A 24,985-nucleotide genomic window follows, 5' to 3' on the forward strand; every position below is an offset into this window, starting at 1 on the left:
GGTGGTTAACCCCCCGCCGATAAATATATCATAGTCACTTTGTGGCTATTGGTAGTGGGACAGCAATTTTTAACCTCTTGTCCAGAGGACGGCACCTCTAATAATCCAGCTCTGCTCCAGTACTGCGTTACAGTGTCAACCTGGACTGTGAACGTTTTACCCAACGTAGGGCTCAAACCAGTGAGTTTCTGTCCCGGTGGCAAGAGCACAGACACAGACTAATTAAGCTGAATGACACATCTGCGCTGGTCGGTCAGTTGGGCGCCTCCAGCCTCGCAGGGGACACGTGGACTGAGCTGTGCGATAAGCAATGAAACCTGTGGCTACTTTAGACTTCATGTCACTGAGAAACAAATTGTTACAAAGACAAGGAACCGTCACGCTGACTGGCAAAGTGTGGAAGTGTCAGGCTGACATCTTCCTTGTTACTTGTAACCTTCCTGCTGTCTTGCACCCTGGCTCTTGGCCCTCGAGTCTGTAAGAGCAGCAGGACACCGGTCTCTTGTTAGGGTTAGAGTCTACATTTGTTTCTCAGGCAAAAAACTAGTGTTACATTTCAAGGATTTGTTTTACCTTTAAACACTTCCGTTTATATATATTATATATATATGGTATGTAGATGTACACAAATAAGCGATCATACACACATTTATAATCATTTTAAAACTTTAATATAAAATGTTTTATTTTCCCAGACCGCCAGCGAAAGAAAGGGGGATTATTGGTCCTCCGACAATGCAATTACACCCACACTTGGAGGTGCAATGTTCTTTTCATAAAGCAGCATTAAAGGAGCAGATTCTTCCTCTGCGTGTAAATGTTTCTGGCAAAATCCATTTACGTATGTGGTGGAAATTGGAATGAAACACATTTTTCGGGTCATTTGCATGTGATTTCGAGCCAAATGAGCCCCATATCTGCTCTCTCTCGCGCTCTCTCAAACCGGGAAAGGTTTCCCAAAGAGATTGCAAGTTGCAGTTTATTCCATTCGGCATGGCGAGGGTTAAAGTCAGTACCGTTTAATACCCTTTTATTACTTTAAAAAGCTCATTCGCAAGTCAAAATTCGAAATGAACATTAAATAGACAAAGCTGTTTTGCTTAACAGCTTCGTGGGAAGATGCAAATGTACACAAAGTGCCTTTTGGGGCCTGTCTGGGGCTATAGACACGGGATTGGCTCGATGTCTGTCTGGTATGTAGTAATGTGTAGGACAGTCATGTGTGATGTATATCTGGAATAAATGCAGTCATGGCTTTAGCTGTGGGAATTCGCTGCCAGGAGGAAGTCGCAGAGACTGAAAGATACCGAGATGATAAGGTGTTGCTGAGGTCAGTTTGGACAGATTCCACTATTATCGAGGAGGTAAAGGGGAAGGGGAGAGGAGGGAGCCGGGAGCTGATCTCCGCTCAGTAACAATTGGAGGATTGTAAGCTGCTTCTCTGACCTACAGTTCCACTCCATGCAATGCCTGGAATTCACCAGCAAAGCAATACTGTTCACCCAGTGAAAGATTAAACTAAGAGAGAAAATAGCAAGAATGCTTGGCACAATTACACAATAACAATCATTGCAATTTGGTTCAGCATCAAGACATCGCCGAGAGGATGGTACATGATATAATCAATTCTTTTCTTGATTTCTTACGTGCACTGTATGTGTGTTTATGTACAGTTCATTCTACGGCTGACACTGGCATTTGAGTCATTCGTTAGATGCTGGTCTTGAGGAATGGAAGGAATTTTAACTCTTTTGTTGGTTGTCCTTCCCATTGTAACATTTGGCCTGAGATGAAGCTTCACTGTGTCAGCCTAGACTGTGAGCTCAAAGTCCCCGACATGAGTAGCTCTGAGTTGGCCTAATACACGCCTTCCACAATACCCATATAGGACTTTTAAACTTGGCAAAGTATTAAACAAGCGTATGTTATTTGTTTTTCTAAATCAATAAGTAGTTTTTTCTTTTTGGTTTGACAAAGAACGTTCCAGTTCTGATGGATAAATGAAGCCACTCGGTTTCTGTGAATTGCAGCCATTGACTGCTTTGAGCCAAAGAGCATGTTAACATCCACACACACACACAAGGAAAGGCACATGGGTGAAGAGCTTGTCAGACAGCTTATTATAACCGTGCTTCTTTTGTGCGTCGTTAACAAATCTTTTTTTTAACATTGAGTGCATCATTTCCCTTCTGTCTCGAAGGCTTAGAGGAGATAATGATTCCTGTCCAGTTGTTGACCACCAACTTGTGCTTTGGAGTCTCCTGACGTTTTTTTAAACAATATATAATCTTCTTTCGCGAGTCAGCACCTGTTGATCAGTGGGTAAGCCAAGAAGTAGCCGATTCCAGCCCCCACCACAATGCTCAGGAAAACCCACACGTTGTAGGACATGGCGCAGAGCATCAGCAAGTAACTGATCGCAACTTGGACGATATGTAGAAGTGACTGGGAAGAGTGCAGCCGTATCCACCTGCAATTGCCAATAAAAATAATATTAATAATAATCCTTGCATTTGACGTAGCGCCTTGTCATGTTGTTGAGACATCTCAAAGTGCTTCACAGAATACGCTGTAAAAGCGAATTGACTGTGTATTTTGTGGTTGAAATGTGGCAGCCAATTGCGTACAGCAGCGTCCCACATGTAGTCATGGATTGAGTGGCAATTTTTTTTAAAAAAGGGTTTATAAAGGGAAGGTGAATTGCCATTTGACTCAACAACCGGGTTCCTACTTCCTGCTGGATAAATGGAGGTTTTGGGGAGTAAGAAAACTTGCCTAAGATTTTGACCTGCCTGGGAATCGAACCTGGATTCTCTCGCTTGTGAGACGAGTGCTCTAACCAATACGATACAGGACTCCGCGCACCTGTTTCAGCATAAAGGTTGAGTCCTGCAACTTTCCGCTTGAGAACGCTTCACAAACAAACCTTGAGCGATTAAATTAGCAGCTCGTTCCACCTCTTGACACTTTAATTGCTTTGACCTGCCTCCTTGGGCCACAGAGTTTCCATTCTGCAGGTCGCACCTGGGTAGAATCTGAGGCTATCTCCAGCTCCCAGACATGTGCTAGATGACTGAGCTAGCCCCAAAATTCCACCGAGCCTCAGCCTGCGGGTGGTGTAAAACTATGCAACACTGGACTCAACTTAATGCTATGAAGGGGGTTGTGTTATGTGTGTTTGTGTGTGTGTATGGGGGGGGAGGGTGAGAGTGGTTCTGGAAAAGATGAGATGGGCCGAAGGGGGTTTCTTCATCTGAACCAATCTTGATTTCTGAGACTCTGACTCATTGATACAACACTGTTGCCCCATGTTTAACCCCATGTTTAATTGAAAACCAATGAAGCTCCAGCAGTTATTGCAGGTAAATCTGTATGCAATGTGCCAAGCTGCGTTCCGCACACACTTTATCGGGGTCCAACAAGTGGGGATTGGTTCAGATAAAGAAAGCGCCTTCGGTTTGTTTTAAAACGATTTTGTTTTCATTTTGAAATCACTACCTCCCACAGAAATATCAAAGATAAAACCACTTCCTCATTCCTCTGCACATGTTGTTGTTGTTGAGTTCTAACAAGGAAATTCGCTTGCTTCTAAGTTTTGAGTTTTCCACAGCAAGGCGGGACCTTAACTTTTAAGGCAAATAACTGCCTTGCAGGCTAAGACTATGTGGAATTTCAGGTATCTAGTAACTCCTAACTGTGGTATCTGAACATACAACTTTATTATCAATCATCCTCCATCTTCTAAATCTTCTTCCCCTCAGCCCTGATCCACCATTCTACCAGATCATGGTAGATCTGCACCTCAACTCCATTTACCCGCTTTTACTCCATATCTCTTGATGCCCTGACGTAAAAAAAACCTATCCACCTCAGGCTTGAAAATTTGAATAGATCCAGCATCCACAGCCTTTTGGGGAAGAGAGTTCCAGATTTCCGCTATCCTTTGTGTGGAAAAATTGCTTCCTGATTTCAATCCAATGTGACCTGGCTCTAATTTTAAGATTATGGCCCCTTGCTTTTAATTTAATTTTGAATTTAATTTTAATGTTTGTCCCACCACATGACTGACTGAATCTGCAACGGCATTCCACTCTGTTAGAAGGGGCAAAGGGGTCGATGAGTTCAGTAACACAAGGTCACGCATTTGAGAGGAAATCAATGAAGGAATAAAAGGGAAGATTCTTTCACCGGTTGAGACGAGGTCTGTCTGCAATTTATTTTAAAATCGGGAAATTGATTTTTTTTTTAAAAAAGGGATATGTTTGGTTAATAGGGAGTGCGCGGATCACAAGATGGGCCTTGGATGAAGAAGGCCCTTCAGTCCATTTGATCTGATCTCTCAGAGTTCCTGCCCTACCAACAGTTCTCCCATCACACCGTCCTGGCCTCAACCACCCTTCCTGGCTGTGGGGGCAGAGAACAGATCCCCCACCCTTTGGAACTCCATCCCACAGTCCCTTTGTCTCCCTCCCTCCCTTCAAGGCATTACCTCAAGACCCTCCTCTTCAACCACACCTTCACTCATCCTCATACCCCCTACCCTCCTTGCCCTGCACCCCTCCTGATCCCAACCCCCTGCTTTGGATCCTAAACCCTGACTGTCCAGCGCATTGGGACATCCTCCCGATGTGAAAGACACCATACAAATTTAATTTGTTGTTCTTGTTCCAGTCATCGATCCCCCTCCGGGTAAAGAAATACTTCCTGTTGTCTGTCCTGAAATTGTTCTTTGCAAACCCAGGACCTCTCTTCTGCTGTCTCGCTATATCCGAAATTGGGAACGAGATTGTATTAGGTGGCAAATGCGGATAAAGCATCAACATAGACTCGATGAGCCAAAAGGCTTGTTACAGTGCCTACAGCATGTAATTCTCCAAACTCTGACGTGTCTTCAGTTAATTAGGAGTGTTCCTCAGTCATTGCTCACTGCACATGTTGTGTTTACAGGGTTGGTGTGGGCTGTGCTTCCACTTGAACAGGACAGTAAGTTGAATAACATGCAATTATAGATTTTTTTTTCATTTTAAAATCATTGCCTCCCACAGAAATTGTCAAAGAGAAAATAATTTCCTGTTGATTTGGGTCTAAAGTTAGTATAATCAATGGTTTTCAAAATGCCTCCATGGGATGGCACTGCTAAGCGTGGTGACCGTGTATTTTGTAGGCAAACATGGCAGCTGATTTGCGCACAGCAAGGGCTCGCTGACAGCCTTTGTGAAGTCAAATTTGATAATGACATCAAGTTTGCACTGGTGTTTTTCACCACCTATTCGAACCACCTTCCTGGCTGCTCCCAGTTTATCACTCTTGATGAGCTCTGTTGATGGCAGTTTCATTTTGACTAAAATCTTACTCAGTCTCAACCAATCCCCTTTTCGCTCTCAACTTCTCCAAATACACACACACAGGTCTTCACTGTGGACACGGCTACTGCAGTCTGTTTGCTTATATTGAAATCCTGCCTTCTTCACGGCATTCGTTCAATTGTTGCAAATCTCCGTGACTGCTATTAATCCTCCTCAAATTACTTGCTCAGCTACAAAGCCTGGTGTCATTTTCAAACTGCATAATCTTATAACATGCTCTTTTCCTCCCCAAAACACAACACAAACACCCCACTACCCCACATACACACCACACACACAAAATCCAAAGTCATTTGCAAAGTCATGAGACCTAAATGAGAAACAGCTGAGACTGAGTCACAGCCATTAAATAGGGAAGAAGCAGGAGTTAGTGCACATTAGCTTGAAACTTTTGGTTGTTTAGTTCACTCCCAAAACTCTGAGTAGAAATACAAGTGACAAATAACAATAATCCTCAATTGATTATAGAGCATTTCAGGTTGAGAGGACGTCTCAAAACATTTCACAAGGTGATTGTACATGGCACCCAATTTGCACACAACAACAAGAAGATTACATTTGTATAGTGCCTTTCACGTCGGGAGGACGTCCCAAAGCGCACAGCAATATCCCACAAACTGCCATGAGGCAACTGATTGCGTTTATCTTGGAGGAAGGCTTGTTAACTAGAGGCAAACCCTCTTTCCTTTTTGAATAGCACCACGGGATATTTAATGTCCATGTTAACAGGCGGAGGGTAGCCTTAGTGTAATGTCTCATCCGAAAAGATGGCACCTCTGACAATGCACTGTGGAACAGCAGAAGTGTCAACCTGGACTGTGAGCTCAGAGTCCTGCCCTGGGATTTGAAATAGGTACCTGTGAGTTATGTGATGGAGAAATCTGCCCAGACGGAGGAAAGAATGAAAAGGTTTGTTCGCTCACCTTTGTCTCGAGCTGCTGTTCCTCGCTGAATTGTTAGGCGCTGTTTCTGTCACTTCCTCTGCTGTGAGGGGTGTGGGTGTTATGAGGTCCAGGGCTTTCTTGTCCAGTTTCACTGTCAGAACTTTTAAGATTTCGTAAACCGTGGCAATGAGCAGAATGACCATCATAGTCAGAAGCATTCCTTCAAACAGAGAGCGCGAGAGAGAGAGAGAAAATACTTTACACACAGAGAACACCTGGCCAACAATCCTATGGGGAAAAAAAAATTAGTCACTCACTTTGTGGCCTTTTTTGGGACAGTGCAAGTTGGAAATTGGCCGCTGCGTTCTACAAATACACTGTAACCACATTACATAGAAGCCTTGTGACATTCTTGCTGTCACTGATTAAATATAAAAGGAAGGATTATTATTTATTAAAATTTGTGAGCAGCCAGTCGGGAAAACTTTAAAATGTGGTTGGGAAATAAGAGGGAAGAAGAGATGGAGAGGGAGAGAGAAAAAAAGCACTTAGAGAGGAGACAAAGTGATGGTGGAAAAAATCGAGAGAAAGAGAGAGTGATTGAACTGGGCTGGGAACCGTGAGCTGCTTCAGGCAAATGTATAATCACTCAGTAACTACTGGAGATGCATACCTGAGAGCAAGTCACCTGGAACCTCCCTCAGCCAGGGAATGAAGTGTAACTAAGGGCAAACTATAGCAGGGATCAGTGCATTGGATTAAAACATTTAAGTGTACGGCGGTGAGGGAACAGGACTGCTCCATAAAGATGAACAGCGTGTTCACAGAGGAGTTAAAATGTAACCAGCAATAGCTTTGAGAACATCTCTGTGCTGCCAAGACTGCTCCGGTCGTCCGAGTCGAGAAGGAGCCTAAACTCACTCAAGAGGCAGGTGAAGGGAATAAACTCCGTACCTGTTAAAGAGTGGACATTCCAGCAGCTAAACAGCAGGAGCACTCGATCCGACACGTAGAAATGCATCTGCAACACACAAGAGACAATAGACACCTGCACTTTAGGGGCTGTTCGCGTCTTAAGCTTTCCCCCCCCCCCCAAGTCCAAAGCTTGCCGGCCAGGTGGTGCTATCAGCAGCGAGGTTAGACTCCGGCAGTTACCCCCAACGCACACTCTCGGGTTCCCAAGCCTTGGCTCTTGCCAACCTGTGCCAAATCCTTTACTAGGATTAGGAAAGCAGGAAGCATCCCTCCAGTGTGTCCAGTGTGAGATGATACAAATGCACAACAGTCACATTGTATAGCAATTATCTGTGAAACACATTGAGACAATTTGACGTTATGGGCGATACTGTATAGCAAACGCGAGAGTTATTATTATGAATCACAGGCAACAGTTGAGGTATTGTTAGCTGCTCGTTGCGGAGGGGGTGAGTAATCCTGGTCAGCTCTCAGCTGCTTGTGCAAGTCGCTCACTCCCTCCTGTTCTGGTGCCAAAATGCCAGCAGAAAAGTTGAATGAGTTCCAAAAGGACCGTTGGCCCGACATGAGCTGCCGAGGGGATTGCAGGGCACAGCACGACGCTCAGAACTCCACTATGGTGTGGGGAAGATTACTATCATGTCGGGCTTGTGCTCACAGCAAACACAGGATCTGAGCTGAAACCTGCAGCCTTGCATCAGAGAAACAGAATGTTTTTTNCCCCGTGGCAAGGCAAAACACGCACGCTGTGTATATATTTCTGTAGACAGTACCAAAGAAGGCATCGCTATTTGTATAATAATCCTCGCATTCGATACAGCGTCTTATCATGTCATCGAGACGTCTCAAAGCGCTTCACAGGATACACTGCAAAGTGAATTGATGGGATATTTTGTGGGTGGAAACCAGGTGGCAGCCAATTGCGCACAGCAGCGTCCCCACACACAGTCGTGGATTGGGTGACCAAATTATTATTATTTGTTTAAGGGATTATTACCTCCAGTAACAACTCAGTCCCTAATTACTACCGGGTAAGCAGAGGGGTGTGTGTGTGTGGAGTAAGGAAACTTGCCTCACCTTTTGCCGTGCCCGGGGATCGAACCCAGATCCTCTCGCTTGCGAGACGAGTGTTTTCACCAAATATGCTACAGAACTCCACAGTTTTGCTAATGCAAAGATAAGAGACAAAGTTCGCACCAGTGGGAAATAAGCCCCTTCCTTCCTGATCTTTAAATCATAAAATATCCTGTAGGAATGGAAGTCCTGAGAACTGTTCCCACATCACCTTCTGCCCTCTCACTCCCATCTGGAGAGTCTCTGACTGACACATCTCAGCCACACTCAGAGAGGTGTCAACATATCACATATCACTCACTCCCCTCACCCCTCACTCCCCCCCTCACCCCTCACCCCCCTCACCACCCCTCACCCCCCCTCACCACCCCCCCTCACCCCCCCTCACCCCTCACTCCCCCCCTCACCCCTCACCCCCCCTCACCCCTCACCACCCCCCCCTCACCCCTCACCACCCCCTCCCCACCCCTCACCCCTCTCACCCACCCCTACCCCCCTCACCCCTCACTACCCCCTCACCCCCCACACATGCCATGTAGTCTTAGAGAAAGTCTAAAATAAAAGGGGGGGAAAAAAATACATTCAGCTGCAATCCTTTGCATTCGATTTGCCCAATTTGCAGGAGCCACGAAACTTTATTTGCGACCGACTTGTTCCCCCACAATGTATGTGATTGCGATGTACTCACAGACACCATTCCGGCTGTTGACAAAGCGAGAGGAGCAGTGATCTCCCACAGCAGCAGCACTGGGGGTCCAACCAGATATGTCGCTGGGGATTCACCGCAAGATTCCCAGAACAAGTCACAGCTCTCTCACTCTCTCACACTCACTCTCACACTCACTCTCTCTCACACTCACTCTCTCTCTCTCACACTCACACTCACTCTCTCTCACACTCACTCTCTCTCTCACACTCACTCTCTCTCTCACACACTCACTCACACTCACTCTCTCTCTCACACTCACTCACTCTCTCACACTCACACTCACTCTCTCACACACTCACTCACACTCACTCTCTCACACTCACTCTCTCACACTCACTCTCTCACACTCACTCTCACACTCACTCTCTCTCTCACACACTCACTCTCTCACACTCACACTCACTCTCTCACACTCACACTCACTCTCTCTCTCACTCTCTCTCTCACTCTCTCTCACACTCTCTCTCTCTCACACTCACTCACTCTCTCACACTCACTCTCTCACACTCACTCTCACACTCACTCTCTCTCTCACACACTCACTCTCTCACACTCACACTCACTCTCTCACACTCACACTCACTCTCTCTCTCACTCTCTCTCTCACTCTCTCTCACACTCACTCTCTCTCACACTCACTCTCTCTCACACTCTCTCTCACTCTCTCACACACTCACTCTCTCTCTCACTCACTCTCACACTCTCTCTCACACTCACTCACTCTCTCACACTCACACTCACTCTCTCACACTCACTCTCTCTCTCTCACACACTCACTCACTCTCTCACTCTCTCTCTCACACTCACTCTCTCTCTCTCACACTCACTCTCTCTCTCACACACTCACTCTCTCACTCACTCTCTCTCTCTCACACACTCACTCACACTCACTCTCTCTCTCTCTCACACTCACTCTCTCTCTCTCACACACTCACTCTCTCTCACTCACTCTCACTCTCACACTCACTCTCTCTCTCTCACACACTCACTCTCTCACACTCACTCTCTCTCACACTCTCTCTCACTCTCTCACACACACACTCACTCTCTCACTCTCTCTCTCACACTCTCTCACACTCACTCTCACTCACACTCACTCTCTCTCTCACACTCACTCTCTCACTCACTCTCACTCTCTCTCACACTCACTCACTCTCACTCACTCACTCTCTCACTCTCACACAGTGGGTCGCTGTGCCTCTGGTTACCGCAGTCAGGAACCCTCCGATCTGTCACATGAAGCCGCCACAGATGGTGATGGCGATGGTGGTGGTGGTGAGAGGTTGGAAGCTCCATCTCGACTTCATTCTGGGAATTGTAGGCCATCCATTGGGAGATCCATGAGCCCTCCCCCCCCCCCCCCCCCACACTGACCTCACACACCCAGAGCCAATGGCCTCATGGCGGGGCAGAGACCGGGGGCTCCTCCGGGGTACAATGTCCCAGTGGAATTACTCATAATAATAATTTGGTTTGAAGAGGTTTTGGAGGTGGAAAGGAATTGTGGATTTGATGGATTTGAACTACAGGATCCAGAATGCCCGGCGGCAGAGGAACAGCTGTCCGGGTTTAAATACTCAGGATGTGGTTTGGAGGGAGTGAGTACATTGCAATGTGAAAGGAAAACCATCTGAGTTCTCTTCCTCCTTCAGCCCAGAAACATGTCCGAGCAGTGAGCTGAGCTGTGAGCAGTGGCTGTGGCTATGGCTGTGATCTGAGCTGTGGCTGTGATCTGAGCTGTGGCTGTGATCTGAGCTGTGGCTGTGATCTGAGCTGTGGCTGTGATCTGAGCTGTGGCTGTGATCTGTGGCTGTGATCTGTGGCTGGGGCTGGGGCAGGGGCTGGGGCAGGGGCTGGGGCTGGGGCAGGGGCTGGGGCAGGGGCTGGGGCAGGGGCTGGGGCTGGGGCAGGGGCAGGGGCAGGGGCTGTGACCAGGCAGACCAGGCAGACCAGGCAAGGGGGGCTGTAGAGCAGAAGAGGAGAACAGGGACACACAGAGAGCCTTTGTGGCAGAAAAGTTATTGATTTCTCAATGAGAGACTTACTTGGGAATTCCTGATGGCCAGAACTCTGTGACACAGAAAAGGGTTTCCTCCCTCCCTCCCTCTCCCTCCCTTCCTCCTCCCTCCCTCCTCTCTCCCCCTCCTTTCCTTATTTCTTCCCTTATCTCTTCCTCCCACCCCATCATCCCCTCCCTCAAAACTATAGCAGAAATGGACATGGGACTGTCACTTCTTGCTGTCTTAACCTTCACCTGGATTTATTCTCACCGGACTCTGGGGATGACAAAGGAAGAAAAGGGAAAATACAGGTAGGATTTTGCTAACTCTCTCCCCACCCCCCACCCCCTCACCCCCAATTCTGGTGTTGGGTGGATGGGCCTGCTGCAAAGCTCCATTGCAAGTGCTGTCTGTACCTGACAACTGTGTAGGTGTGTTCGTAAACTCTGGGACACTCTCCCTCTAACCCTCTGTCTTGCCCCCTCCTTCCCCATTTTCAGATCGCACCTGAAGACCTTCCTCTTAGACCTTGCCTACAGTTACCACCCCCCCGCGGCTCAGTGTCCTGCTCCATCACTCCATCACTGTCAAGGCCCCCGGGGCACAATCCTGTATGAGGGGCGCCATATAAATGTTGTTGTTGTCATGTGCAGTCAGCGTTAATTCCAGGATACATTACTCCCCCTCTCCCTCCTTCCAACTGGGCTTTAGTTTCTGACTCACACTATATCCTGGCAAGTGCTGTGAGACACATCAATGTATTGTTATTACACCGGAATCTCTAATTCAGAACAACAAATTACATTTGTAAAACTTCTTTCACAGGCTCACGACCCAAGGCGCTGGACAGCCAGGGATCGAGCTCATGTCATTTTAATATCTTACCATTGGAGAATGTTTCTCTTATAGTAGAACTGCACTCCTTCCCCTCCCTCCCCCTCTCCAAGAAATGGTGACCATTTTTACAGTTTTGTGGGTATACGCACTGCGAGGATCACAAATCTCCCATTTCTGCTTTTACAGGGACCAGATTCTTGAAATGTTTGACCACGCCTATGGCAGCTACATGGTAAGCTGGTGTTTCTCTTCCATTTGCTTTGGGTCCAAGTGTTTTGTAATAATTGCCTCCGTCCGTTCACAAGTCACATTGTTGAGACATCGTTCAAATAGCGAGGAGCAAAGATCTAAATACCTGCCCGCACTAATCTGGGATTAGATGATTTATTTCCTTTATAAAACACTGGACTCTTGCCAACCCGCACCTTATGCTTTCTGAGATGTGGTAAACCGAATGTTTTCCTCCAGAGAGCGCGAGCGAGCGAGCGCGCATTCCATTCCGACAATCTATCCCTGGAATTTCCCATCCGATGCAGTTGGGAGGCACGGGATCTCAGTTGGGTTTGGAGACCCTGGACGGAGGATGGCGATGGAGATGGGTTTCCGCTTGTGTCAGACACGGGGCTGGGCAAAACATGTTTGCTCTTGATAAACGTGGGCGTGACTGTGGTTCACTGCTAATGATTTGACTCCTGTATATGTCTGCACCCCCTCCCCCCCCCTCTCTCTCTCTCTCTCTCTTTCTCTCTCCCCCCCACCCCTGTTAGAAACACGCGTACCCGGCAGACGAACTGATGCCGCTCAGCTGTCGCGGGCGAGTACGCGGGATGGAGCCGAGCCGCGGGGACATCGACGACACTCTGGGAAGGTAGGAGCCCGAGCGCCTCACGGTCTCCAGTCGCCCGCACGGAAATGTGGCAGGAATGAATTTTGTTTGGGGAAACCAGCTGCATGGCGAGTATGTTCCTCTCTGCACTGGGCCCCGTGTTTACACTGCAGTCGCCTCTGGCTTAGTAAACCTTTCACATGAGGCCCTCGTTTTGTGTTGGATTTTTTTTAAGTGCCAAAAAAGATCCTGTTTTTTACTGTGCGTGTTCTTCCCATGTGAAAGGCGCTTTATACGTGTAATTATGTTGTTGTTTTTGCTTTTGGTCCAAATCCTTGACTGTCCAGCGCCTTGGGATGTCCTCCTGACATGAAAGGCGCTATGTATTGTTAGTGGTGGTGGGTTCTGCTCTCAATGATTTTTAAAATAAGCAAGTGTAGTAACTGTGCATTTGTAGAGCAAGAGAGAGAGCCTAAACTCAAATGATGTCCTACTTTGAGACTGAGATAGGTCGATGTGTGTGTGGGAGGGGAAGCTATTTATCAACACTGGTACTATACTGCTTATCAGAAAATAAATGTGGCAACGGAAAGTTCGCTAGCACAATGGACCTTAAGCCGTTTAAGTATTAACTTGTATTCTTTGATGTGGCTGTCTCCATTTGGAAAAAAAAACTTGGCAGAACAATGTGTTTTTATTCTGTAGTGCAGGTCCATTTTATTTCCCCCAAAAAAACCTCTTGGCCTTATTTTTTGCAAAACCTCTTCAAACGTCAAATCTGAGGTGGAACTCCTCTGACTTGAAGTGTCTCCCGGTGGCTGCAGCAGCAGCTTGCAGTCAAACTATTTTTGTAGCGTTCTTTTTNATTAAAAAAAATTGTGTTTTCCCCAAATGAGATGTCGAAGATTTGTACGAAGAGGTCAGCTTGGCTCAGTGGTAGCACTCGCACCTTTTTTTTTTAATGACAATAATGATCCTTGCATTTTGATACAGCGCCTTATCATGTTGTTGAGATGTCTCAAAGCGCTTCACAGTTTATACTGTAAAGTGGATTGACTGTATTTTGTGGGTGAAACGCGCCAACCAATTGAGCACAGCAGCGTCCCACAACCAGTCTTGGATTGAATGATTAATTAATTAAATAATTTTCTTGCTGATTTGTAACTTATTTTTAAATATCCCTCTCCCCCCCCCCACCCCCCACACGGTTCTGTTTTCTTTTCAGGTTTTCACTCACTCTCGTCGACACACTGGATACTCTTGTTGTAAGTACGATAACTTGTCGTGGGGTGGGGACAGGGTGAGGGGAGTTGAAGCCAACAGTTTCCTCTTGTTGGAAAACCTCCTAATTGTTCAGAGTTTGAAGATGACGGGTGGGCTGAATAGCTCTGACTCATCGCACGTGTACTAACAGTATTTTTCTTTGGGTGAGATCTGTCATGCCTTGCCACACTTGTCAATACCTCGCAGGCCAGTAGCTCAGCTGAGTAAAGTCAGAGGTTATTGAGTAAAGTCAGAGGTTAAGTTCAGGGTCAGTCGATCGGAACAAACCTCGTTCAACTGTGCGGTTTTGGACGTTTTATGAAACTCTTTCCCAGAACAAGGTGACACTCTCCCTTTCGCTTTATTTCACGCACGTGCTTTTCTGAATGGGAACCGAGCAGCTCTGAGACGATGAGAATTCCCGCTGTGTTTCTGGCCACTAAACATTTTTGCTTCAGTTAGTGGCCACTGTTTAAATAATAATAATAAATAATAATAATCCTTGCATTTGATATAGCGCCTTATTGCGTCGTTGAGATGTCTCAAAGCGCTTCACTATAATAAGATTGTATACTATACTGTAAACAGAATATATTGGTAAGAAGATTGACTGTGTGTTTGTGGGAATTATTTTGATGTATTGTATTTTTGATTGGTTTTCTAGGTGCTGAACAAACTGGACGAGTTTGACGCCGCGGTGCGCAAAGTCATTCTGAACGTCCGGTTGGACAATGATATCGTGGTGTCCGTGTTCGAGACGAACATCCGTGTGTTGGGGTCAGTTGAAACGCAGTGCAGCCGCAGTTCTCTTCTGGAATTCTGGGGTGTTTTGTTGCAAGTCGTTGACTTGGCCTCGTTTGGTTGGCAGTCAATCCGCTTGGCCTCCAGCTTTCTGTAGTAATCTTGACGGCCCAATGCCTTGCACAGTGGAGCACCAGCGCCAAGACATGTGCAACGGCTCCCGCTGATGGTGGGTTTCTGGCCACAACAATTCTCGAGAGTATTATTTTTAATAATAATTCACAGGATATGCTGTAAACTGTAGTGACTGTGTACTTTCTGGGGAATACACAGAAGCCGATCGCGCATAGCATTGTCCCACAAACAGCCGTGGAGTGAGCGACCAATTTTGTTTTGATGCTTTCAGTCATCTTTGCCTTTATCCCCACCCCCACCTCGTTCACCCCCCCCCCCCGCCACCCCCATCCTCTGTCTACAGCGGGTTGCTGGGAGGTCATGTGATGGCAACCATGTTGAAAAGCCATGGCAAGAGGATGGCTTGGTATAAGAATGAACTGCTCTACATGGCCCGAGAAGTGGGCTACAGACTCCTGCCGGCCTTTAACACGACAAGCGGACTACCGTACCCCAGGGTAAGTACAGACCACAACCTCGCTCAGACGCCTCTCTCTCTCTCTCTATGAAAGGGTGGTGGAGGCCGATTCGATAACTACTTTTAAAAACGCGGTGGACGGGTATTTGAGGAGGACGGGTCTGCAGGGTTATGGGGAAAGGGCTGGGGAGTGGGATTGACATTACATTGCTCTTCTCAAAGAGCCGGCACAGACTCGATGGGCCGAATGGCCTCTTTTTGTGCTGTACGATTCTGTGATTCTCTCTCAATGTGAGACGTTTTATCAACCTGGATATTAATAAAGAATGGCTGAGATCGATAGCGAGTTGCCCCACCATTTGCGGGCGAGCTTTCAGCCCATTCTCTGTCTCCGAGTCCCCGTGTCGGCTATCTTTATTGCTTGTTTCCCTCTCTTTTGTTTGCCAAGGTAAACCTGAAGCATGGGGTCTTGAGCCCCCTGTCCCGAACAGGCACCGAATCAGACACCTGCACGGCTTGTGCGGGGACTATGATCCTAGAGTTCGCTGCTCTGAGTCGGCTCACGGGGGAATCTGTTTTCGAGGTACCTGAAACGTTAATTCATCCGCTCGCTGTTGTTCCTCCAAGGCTTATTTTGTGCGTTAAGCTGGCATTGGGTTGCTTCACGTTGCCTGCCTTCCCCACCCCACCCTCTCTGCCCCCACCCTTTGGCAATCCATCCCAGAGTCCCTCCAACTGGCCACCTTCCCTCCACCTCTATCAACGTCTGTCTCGAGACCTTCCCCTTTGACCACGCCTTTGATTGTCTTTACCCCCCCTCGACCCTTCCACCACCCACCCCACTTGGCTCCCATCTGCAGCCCGGGTGTTGCACTGCATTTCCTAGGGACAGGAGTCAGCCACTCAGCCCACAATTCTGTTCCACCCTTCTATTAGATCACGGCTGATCTGTACCTCGACTCCATTTACCTGCTTTTTCTCCATATCCCTCGATACCCTGTCCTGACAAATATCCATCGATTTCAAAATTCCAATTGACTGAGCAATCCGCAGCTTTATTTCGGGGTGTGGGGGGGGTGTGGAGGAGGGAATTCCAGATTTCCACAAGACTTTGTGTGGCAGTTCTTGTTTCACAATAACTTAGTATTTCACTTCCCTCCCCATCCTTCCTCTCTTGGAAGGAACACGCGCGCAGAGCCCTGGACTACCTGTGGGAGAAGAGACAAAGAGGCAGTGATCTGGTGGGCACGGTCATCAATATCCACAACGGCGACTGGATCAGGCGAGGTCAGCAAACTTCACCCTGTGATGTTCTGTGTGGAGAAAATCCCAACTGGCTATACTGTTCCCCTATGAATAACAATTGGTCACTCAACCCACGACTGATTGTGAGACGCTGCTGTGCGCAATTGACTGCCGTGTTTCGCCCACAAAATACACAGTTAATCCAACTTCTGTTGTTCAGTTGAGAGCTTCTGCTATGGACTTGGTGTTGCTAACAATCTCCATTTTATTATCTCAGACAGTGGAGTGGGTGCTGGCATAGACTCCTACTATGAGTATTTGTTGAAGGCCTATATCCTGCTGGGAGATGATGTGTATTTGGAAAGGTTTAATACAGTAAGTGAGGTTTTCTTCTTTTCTGAAGGTTAACTCTGCTCAGTGGGGCTTCTGAGATAAGGAGAAGGAACTGTGTCACTAAGGTGTGATGAGCACTGAGCCAGAATGGTGAGCTCTGACACATGCAGAAACCCACCACCATTGCTTAAGAGTCTCCAAACCAAACTGAGTATTCCCCCCATCCCATCTATACATGGGAATCGCAGAGGTAGATTGTTGGAATGGAAGGTGCACTCTCTCTCCCTGGAGGTATGCATCCTGTTTACCTAATTCCGGAAAGTATTAGGCGTAGGTTGTCAAGAGTCAAGGCTTGGGGGAGCCAAGAGTGTGCATTTGGAGTATTGTTTCAATATGATTGGATGTGACTCACTTTGATTTTAATTGTCGTTCCAATTATTCTAGATTTGGTCAGTTATGAGGCCCGCACAGTGAATGGTGGGTTGGAAGGAAGGGACCATTAAAAAACACTTCAAAGTCCTAACACATCTTTCCCTGACCCGGTTCTCATCCCCCTCGGAGCCTGACTGTAAAATGCAATAACTGTTTCAACATCTCCCCTGTTCTTCTGGCCCAGCATTACAGAGCCATAATGAAGTACATCAGTCAACCACCTCTCCTCCTCGACGTTCACATGCACAACCCGACAGTTACGGTCAGGAAGTGGATGGATTCTCTCTTGGCCTTTTTCCCCGGCCTGCAGGTACGCCACCTTCGTTTCTTGCTGCGTGCAAATCGGACGTCGCAATCCTCTGTAACAAATGCAACGCTTTGCACCAAATCCCGTGAAGCCCTCCTCGAGACGGTTCGATGACGTGATAAGGCTCCCCGTCAATTGCAAGGATTATTTTATTATAATAATAATCCTTGCATTTGATATAGCACTTTTCACGTCTTCTAGACGTCCCAAAGCGCTTATGATCATTAATGTAGAACACTTGCACCTATTCCTTCTGCTGGGGGATGAGGTATACTTAATAGAAACCTGTTACTTTTTGTTTCCAGGTGTTAAAAGGCGACTTGCGGCCGGCGATAGAAACCCACGAGATGTTATATCAGGTCACTCAGAGACACAAGTTTCTGCCTGAGGTAAGGAAATAAGCAAATGTTAAGCAGGTGAAATCCTTCTCGAGTTCAAACTCCAGGCAGCTCAAAGCCTCCTTTAACACTATCCATCATTTCAAAGGTTTTTTGGCGATTTCATTCCGCCAAAGCGTTGCTGGCGTGTGACGCGCTTAGTGTTCTCGCTCATGTCACGGTAAATCAATTGGCTGGTGCTGGCGGGTGCCTGGAACACACCGATCATCTGCCGCGGTGCTGCATTGATAATGGAATGGGGTCGAGTTCAATGGCAATTTACTGTTTTCAGCGACTTTTGTGATCAGGTTTATCTTGTTCCAAAGACAGCAGTTCTGCAGTGAGAGAGATATGTTCAGTGATGTTGAACTGGCCAGTCTGCTGCGTGTGTTCTATGTATAAATGCTGCATTGAGGTTCCCACCTGTTCGTGTTGAGGACAGTGATTTTGTCACCTCACTCCTCACCTCACCGCTGCTTTTTTCAGGAGAGTGTATTCACAGCGGAGGAACGGAGGCAGAACCTTTGGTGTGAATACTGTAGTAATGTAACTTTTTAATTGATTCGATGTAACTTCTGAATGCCGTCTCTTTCGAACAGAATACAGATTATAATTTCCTTTTATTTTTTTCATTTATATATATAAAAGGCTTTCACCACTGATTTTGCGGTTCACTGGGCTCAGCATCCTTTGAGACCAGAGTTCATCGAAAGCACTTATTTCCTTTACAAGGTTAGTGCGTTTCACTGTTACAATATTATATTATTATACTATCATAATAATTTGGTCACTCAATCCACGACTGTTTGTGGGACGTTGCTGTGCGCAATTGGCTGCCGCGTTTTGCCCACAAAATATACAGTCAATACACTTTACACTGTATTACTTGCAGTGCTTTGAGACAGTGATAAGGCGCTGTATCAAATGCAAGTAATATTTATTATAATAAATGTTAATGTAAGAAACACTATTGTGGGGCAGCTATGCTTTATGTGTGTATATAGACAGAGGTGTAAGTGTGTGTGTGTGTGTGTGTCTGTGTGTGTGTAACATGTTTCACACAGGTGGCTGAGCACCTAAGCTGAGGGAGGAGGGATAGAAGATGACTGAAAATGTACTCAAAAAGATAAGGTGTGTTTGTGTGTCGGGGGGACAGGCGTAGACAGGTTGGAAGCTTGCCCGCTGATGGTGACCGGATAGATAGGGGAACAATAAAGCAGGCTGGTATTGGGTTAGTTTCACCATTGCTCCCTGACAAGCAGATGGGATTCTTTTCATTGCAACAAAGAAATGGCCCTTTCTTGGGCAGACTTTGCTTTTCATTCAGAGAGGAACCTGCAGTCTAAGCTGCTGAGCTGGCCTTCCTATCGCTTTATCTAATGGGCCAATTGTGCTGCTTTAGATGGTATCTGAGATAGCTATGCTCGTTCCAAACCATCTCATGTTACATTGCCTTTGCAACAACATGTGTGTAGTGTAGCTCAGGTACTGACTGACTCACTTGTTATTGCCAAAGGCTACCAAAGATCCCTATTACCTGCGCGTTGGCAAGTCGGTGGTGGACGGTTTGAACCAGTATGCCCGGGTGCCTTGTGGCTTTGCTGCCGTCCGAGATGTCCGAACCGGTCACCACGAGGACAGGTAAGGAACAGATGGAGACTCACTATTCTCAGCCCATTAACCATCAGCTCGGGGCGGTGCCAGCCAGGGCAGCCTGACCCAGTGCAGAGCTGCTTTAAGGCCAGGTTTGCTTCAAATCTCTTAAGCATATTTTGTAGATAATTCATAAACTGGGTTCAGGATGACGCAGACCCTTTGGTCCACTTGATCTCATCCTTTCAGTAATTCCAGCTTTATGGAGTCCCGTAGCATAATGGGTAGCGTGCTCACCTCGCAAGCGAGAGGACCCAGGTTCGATTCCCGAGTGTGGCAAAACCTTAGGCAAGTTTTCTTACTCCACGCGCCTTTTGTGGGGGAAAAAAAATTTAATCCACGATTGTTGGACACTGCTCTGTGCAATTGGCTACCTCCTCTGGCCCACAAAATACACAGTCACTACACTTTACAAATATATTTTATGAACCACATTATTATTATTAAAACGCAGTGATTGTTTCTGTGCTCGGTTGTTAAGCTGTGATGTTGTTGTTATTTCTCTCCAGGATGGATTCCTTCTTTCTTGCTGAGATGTTTAAGTATCTCTATCTCCTCTTTGCTGAAAAGAACGAGCTGCCCTTTAACATTGACGACTATGTCTTCACCACAGAAGCTCACCTCCTGCCTCTCACATTAGCCACGATCTGTCGCTCATGTAACACAAACACTACGGTAAGTTTTTACACAACTTTTTTTCCACAGAATCATTCCGATATTGGTGGTAAATTTGTTGCTTGGCAAATGTTTGGTGAGTGGATGGGCGAGCTTTCAGCTCCTCTCTAGTAGTTAAAAGTTCTCTCGCTACACTAAAATTACCTGATTCTGTTTCCCCCTTTCTTTCCTCCTCTTTCCCGCTCCTCCCTCTTCCCCCTATCACCCCCCACCCTCAGAGCACGGATTTGGAAAGCCAGGAAGAGGGCACCCTATCTCACACGTGCCCGAGTGTTCAAACCATGTTTCCTAATAACCCTTCCTACGCACAAGCCATCAGGGACACCTATAGAGATATGGTGGCTGACGCTGGCCCCCGAACATCTTCTATCAGGTATTTTGTACAATAATATAACAGAATCATAGACATTTACAGCACAGAAGGGAAGCTCAGTGATTCGTGGTATTGGTGGTAAATGCATTGCTTGGCAAATATTTAGTGGGTGGGTGAGCTTTCAGCTGTTCTGCCCCTCCCACACGAGCACCGGAACTCCCTCCTGGAGCCTCCCTCCCTCCTGGAGCCTCCCTCCCTCCTGGAGCCTCCCTCCCTCCTGGAGCTTCCCTCCCTCCTGGAGCCTCCCTCCCTCTATCCCCACTTTTAAAGCCTGTCATACGACTTGCCGGTAGTTTTGGGTTATCATTATTCTTTCCCACCCACCCATCTCCCGCCAGCCTCGTGAAGCACTTTGAGTCATCCTCCTGACATGAATAAGAGCTGAATAAATACAGGTTATGCTGCATTGTATTTCTGTTTGTAAAAGGTGTAATTAATGATAAGCTTTTCTATAAGTAAGTAAACTTTTGCACAAAGCACAGACACACACAATCTCCTCAGGCGCTTACACATTGTGCTTAATGCCTCCCTCCCCCCTCCCCTAATGTCCATCTTGTAAAGTGACATGTTTGTGTGTGGTGTTTGTGTATTACAGGGAGGAGTGCATGGAACCCACCCAGACTCCCGTCCTTGCTTCCCTTCAAACCAAGGACTTTGTTCCCAGCAGTACAGAACATGGGGATCTCCTGAAACAGATGGGGTTCACCTTAACATTGGGGGGCGATGGCAGCCTGCATTTAACCCACGTCCCTGACGAGGTGAGTGGCTGAGATGCGGCTGGGCAGCAGAGGAGGAATGGGGTCAGCCAGTCTGTCTTGCACAGGGTGGTCACAAAGTCCTGTTACTCCCTGCACTGTGTGCACTGACCAACAACTGAGACGTGGAAGAATGATACTAATCATATTCAGTACAAGTGTTTAACTGTATTTATGGACTGTCCAGAGGATCGGTGTATGTGTGCATGTGTGTGCGTGTGAGAGTGTGTGTGTGCATGTGTGTGAGTGTGTGTGTTTGTGAATGCGTGTGTGTGTTTGTGAGTGCGTGTGTGTGTGAATGTATGTGAGCGCCATCCTTTTCATGGCAGCACGGCCTGAACAGGTGGTGGAAGCAGATTCAATAATAACTTTGAAAAGGGAATTGGATAGATACTTGGAAAGAAAAAGATTGGCAAGGCTCTTGGGGAAAGCATGGGGGAGAGGGAACGGTTGGTAACTCTTTCACAGAGCTGGCACAGGCTCGATGGGCCTCCTTCTGTGCTGCAGGATTATATGATTCTATACCTTATCCCCTTAAACCCACATGAAGTCCTGAGCAATGGCCTCACTTGACGTGGTCAGGGTTTAGCCAAGTAGCAGCACTTAGAAGAAATCCACACCCAACTGCCTTTTCTCTCTCTGTTGGCTCACCCATGTCAGTGTGTCTTTCTCAGGCTTCGAACCCCCGAAGTGCTCAGCACAGCCTCAAGTTCATTGCGGAAATCATCGAGCTCGCCAAGACTCAGGGCAAGGAAGAGGCAGCCTCGCTGGCTGTGCAGATCGTGTCTCCCCCGTTTCTGGGGAGGGTGGTGCTGGCTGCTGGCCCGGCTCACTTTGGAATGGATCTTACCAAACAGGAACATGGGGTGAGCCACCAGATTTCGCAGCAGAAACGCAAACTGTTGTCTGTGTCTGTCTGTACAGGTTGCGGCCACGGTTGGGGATGTTGTGGATGGGGGGAGATGAACGGTGCTAGCCGTTGGGAGGGGTCCGAGACTGGATATAATTAATGGTATCACTTGGAGTCTCTCCACTTGTCTAGATGTGTAAGACTAAACCTTTGGGTACAGGATCTGCCCTGGTGCCCCATCCTAACATATTCCACCATTCCTGCCTTGTCGCCTAGTTGACTTGTATCTTCTTTGCAGGTGAAGGGGAGCCTGGCTAAAGCTGTTCCATTCAATGCCTGCCTGGACATAGCCAACCCAGCTGACATCAGGGGGAGAATTGTGCTGGCCCAGCGTGGGGACTGCATGTTCGCGGTCAAAGCCAGGAATTTACAGAAGGCTGGAGTGACCGGCGCTATCATTATTGGTGGGTGTCTGTCACCGTGTGATGCAGAGAGAGAGGATGTGGCCACTGTAAGCTTGCATTGCTTGGAATCATAATAGCAGTTTAATGTATGGCGACTGTGAATACTGAAACGTCTCTGAGCGCTTCCCAGGGAATCGCTGTTAATTGCATCCCAAAGTTAATAACAACAACGACAACAAATTACATTTGTACAGCAACACACACTGGGACCAACCCAGCATATCTCCGAGAAGGGGATGGGTAAAACCAGACGGGAGGGGTGGGGGTTTGGGGAAATGGATTGACCTGGAGTTTCATCCTTCCTTTCCAACCCTACAGATAATTTGGAAGAGAGTAGCAGCGATGCCTCCTTGCCTGTGTTTCAGATGGCTGGTGATGGGGAAAACACCAGTGAAATCGAAATCCCCCTGGTTTTCCTCTTCACCAAGGAAGGCAATGTCTTGCTCAAAGCTTTGAGGGAGCAGCAGAACGTGGATGTTCTACTGGTGGATAAATCCAAGCAGCTCGGACAAGGTCTGCAACACTCCATTCCACCAGCGGTTTCCGCTGGTCTCTCATCTCATCTCATCTGGGCTTGTGGTTTATACCGGGTCCTTCAAGTGGGTTAGCGTCTTGGAGCACTGAACAATGGCGGAGTCTGAAGCTGAGCTGGGGAGAAAAGGGAGGTGAACGTAGGCGCGGTCATAGAGGAAAGTCTTCAGGTGAAGTCTCAAGCCGGACAAAGACAGAAGAGGGGGAGGGGATTGAGGCACGGAGTTTCCAGAGGGTCGGGGCAAAATAGAGGCTGAAGAGGTTGGGAGGTGCTAGGCCATGAAGTGATTTGTAGGGGAGTGTGTGGATCTTGAAATCGTTCCATTCTGTCTGTATTGCTTTGAGTGGCTGTCGTTTTGGGTTTGTCTGTTGGGGTAGGAATATGTTTGGATGTTTGATCTCTCTTGTTCTGTTGGGATGTTGACTCCCATTATTATTTATTATTTTCCCCCTCCCTCTTCCCCTCCCTCAGAAGGTAAGAAAAAGGAAAGATCGATTGGGGAATTGAAGATCCACATCCATATTGACTCCAGTGAGGAACAAATGGCTCAGATGGAATTGGACATCAACACGGAGCGCGGTGGAAGCCATGGAGCAGGGCAGTCAGGGGAGGCTTTCCCGGAGGAGACCGTTCCCGGGGGGGAGACTTTCCCGGGGGGAGGGAGGGATGATGAGGAAGCTAGCAGGACCGATCCCCAGGGGAGTAGCGAGGGAGATCCCGACTCCGTGCCCCTCGATTGGAGGGAAGAGATGGAAGCGTTTGAGGAATTAAACTTGGACGAACTCTAAATCACTGGCTTCCAAAGACACCTCCTCCTGTCCTTAACCATGCAAAGTGTAGTGACTGTGCAGCTCGCCCTCAAAACGCACAGTCGCTACTCTTTACAGAATATTCCCGTGAAGCACTTTGAGGACTTTTCCTCCACACATGAAAGGCGCTGTACCAAATAGAAGGATTATTTTATCATCATTATTGCGTGTGGAGTCAGTTTGCAGGTACTCTGGGAAGCGCAGTCTGCTTCTGTTGATCGCGCATGGATTGATCCATCGTTCTCTGCCATCTCTCTGAACAAGAAAATCTAACTTAACTGAAGCGATTCAGGTTGCAAGCTCTGGTTTGGGGAAGAAACTATGTTTTTTTTGCACTGCCTTTGGTGGATGTAAGCGCTTATTTAAAAAGGAAGCATTGGGTTCTGGAGGTGATGGGTTTCCATATATTTTAAATATAGGAAGATTACATTGTGGTTCGAGTTTAACCAGTGATAGGAAAGCAATTTGGATGTGGCAAATAGTTTATAGCACACATGCTCTATCCTACGAAGTGCTTTTGAGACGTCCTCCCGGCGTGAAAGCCGCTGCATTAAAACACAAGGATCATTACTATTTTTCTGTCTGGAACTATCCTAGAGTCTCTCCGACTCCCCCGTTAAAGCACATCTTAAGATGTTTCTCTTTCAACCGTGTTTTTGGTCAACTTTGTCAAAGGGAGGGGAGGGGAAAAATAGAGTTGAATGGCTGAAGTATTACGAATTGTTTTTGTATATACAGGTGTATGTGTGTTTTAATACAGTAAACTCCTGATAACTCAACAGTCCAAGGGAAAGTAGCTCAGTGACTAGTTATCAGGAGCGGTGAGTTAGACATGTGTATTAATACATAAATAATTGCCATCCTGATATTGACAGCATGTTGGCTTAAGTGGTAGTGACACGTTAAGCCAGGG

The 24,985-nt window shown here is 47.2% G+C and overlaps 2 protein-coding genes across 3 annotated transcripts; one reads left to right on the forward strand and one right to left on the reverse strand.

Moving 5' to 3' along the window:
- Positions 1 to 648: 648 nt before the first annotated feature.
- slc31a2 (solute carrier family 31 member 2) lies at positions 649 to 8,325 on the reverse strand. The gene is made up of 4 exons (XM_007909627.2): positions 8,303 to 8,325; positions 7,205 to 7,271; positions 6,290 to 6,470; positions 649 to 2,470 (listed from the first exon to the last, which is right to left on the reverse strand). Exons 2-4 carry the CDS (start codon positions 7,269 to 7,271, stop codon positions 2,302 to 2,304), a joined length of 417 nt encoding a protein of 138 aa, XP_007907818.1. The 5' UTR covers positions 8,303 to 8,325; the 3' UTR covers positions 649 to 2,301.
- A 2,848-nt stretch (positions 8,326 to 11,173) lies between these two features.
- si:ch211-282j22.3 (ER degradation-enhancing alpha-mannosidase-like protein 3) lies at positions 11,174 to 24,720 on the forward strand. 2 transcript variants are annotated; one of them, XM_007896244.2, is made up of 20 exons: positions 11,174 to 11,319; positions 12,032 to 12,077; positions 12,613 to 12,713; positions 13,897 to 13,936; positions 14,599 to 14,711; positions 15,154 to 15,307; positions 15,716 to 15,850; positions 16,449 to 16,554; positions 16,790 to 16,887; positions 17,462 to 17,587; positions 17,890 to 17,973; positions 18,610 to 18,693; positions 19,478 to 19,602; positions 20,124 to 20,289; positions 20,508 to 20,662; positions 21,258 to 21,420; positions 22,092 to 22,283; positions 22,566 to 22,731; positions 23,050 to 23,244; positions 23,735 to 24,720. In XM_007896244.2, the coding sequence occupies exons 1-20, from the start codon at positions 11,222 to 11,224 to the stop codon at positions 24,049 to 24,051; spliced, it is 2,664 nt and encodes an 887-aa protein (XP_007894435.2). In that variant the 5' UTR covers positions 11,174 to 11,221; the 3' UTR covers positions 24,052 to 24,720. The 2 variants fall into 2 exon arrangements, with proteins under 2 accessions (XP_007894435.2, XP_007894437.2); XM_007896246.2 differs by having other exon boundaries at positions 23,738 to 24,720.
- Positions 24,721 to 24,985: the final 265 nt, after the last annotated feature.

This window comes from Callorhinchus milii, unplaced genomic scaffold, assembly GCF_018977255.1.
Source record: "Callorhinchus milii isolate IMCB2004 unplaced genomic scaffold, IMCB_Cmil_1.0 Scaffold8, whole genome shotgun sequence".
In the NCBI taxonomy this organism is placed as follows: domain Eukaryota; kingdom Metazoa; phylum Chordata; class Chondrichthyes; order Chimaeriformes; family Callorhinchidae; genus Callorhinchus; species Callorhinchus milii.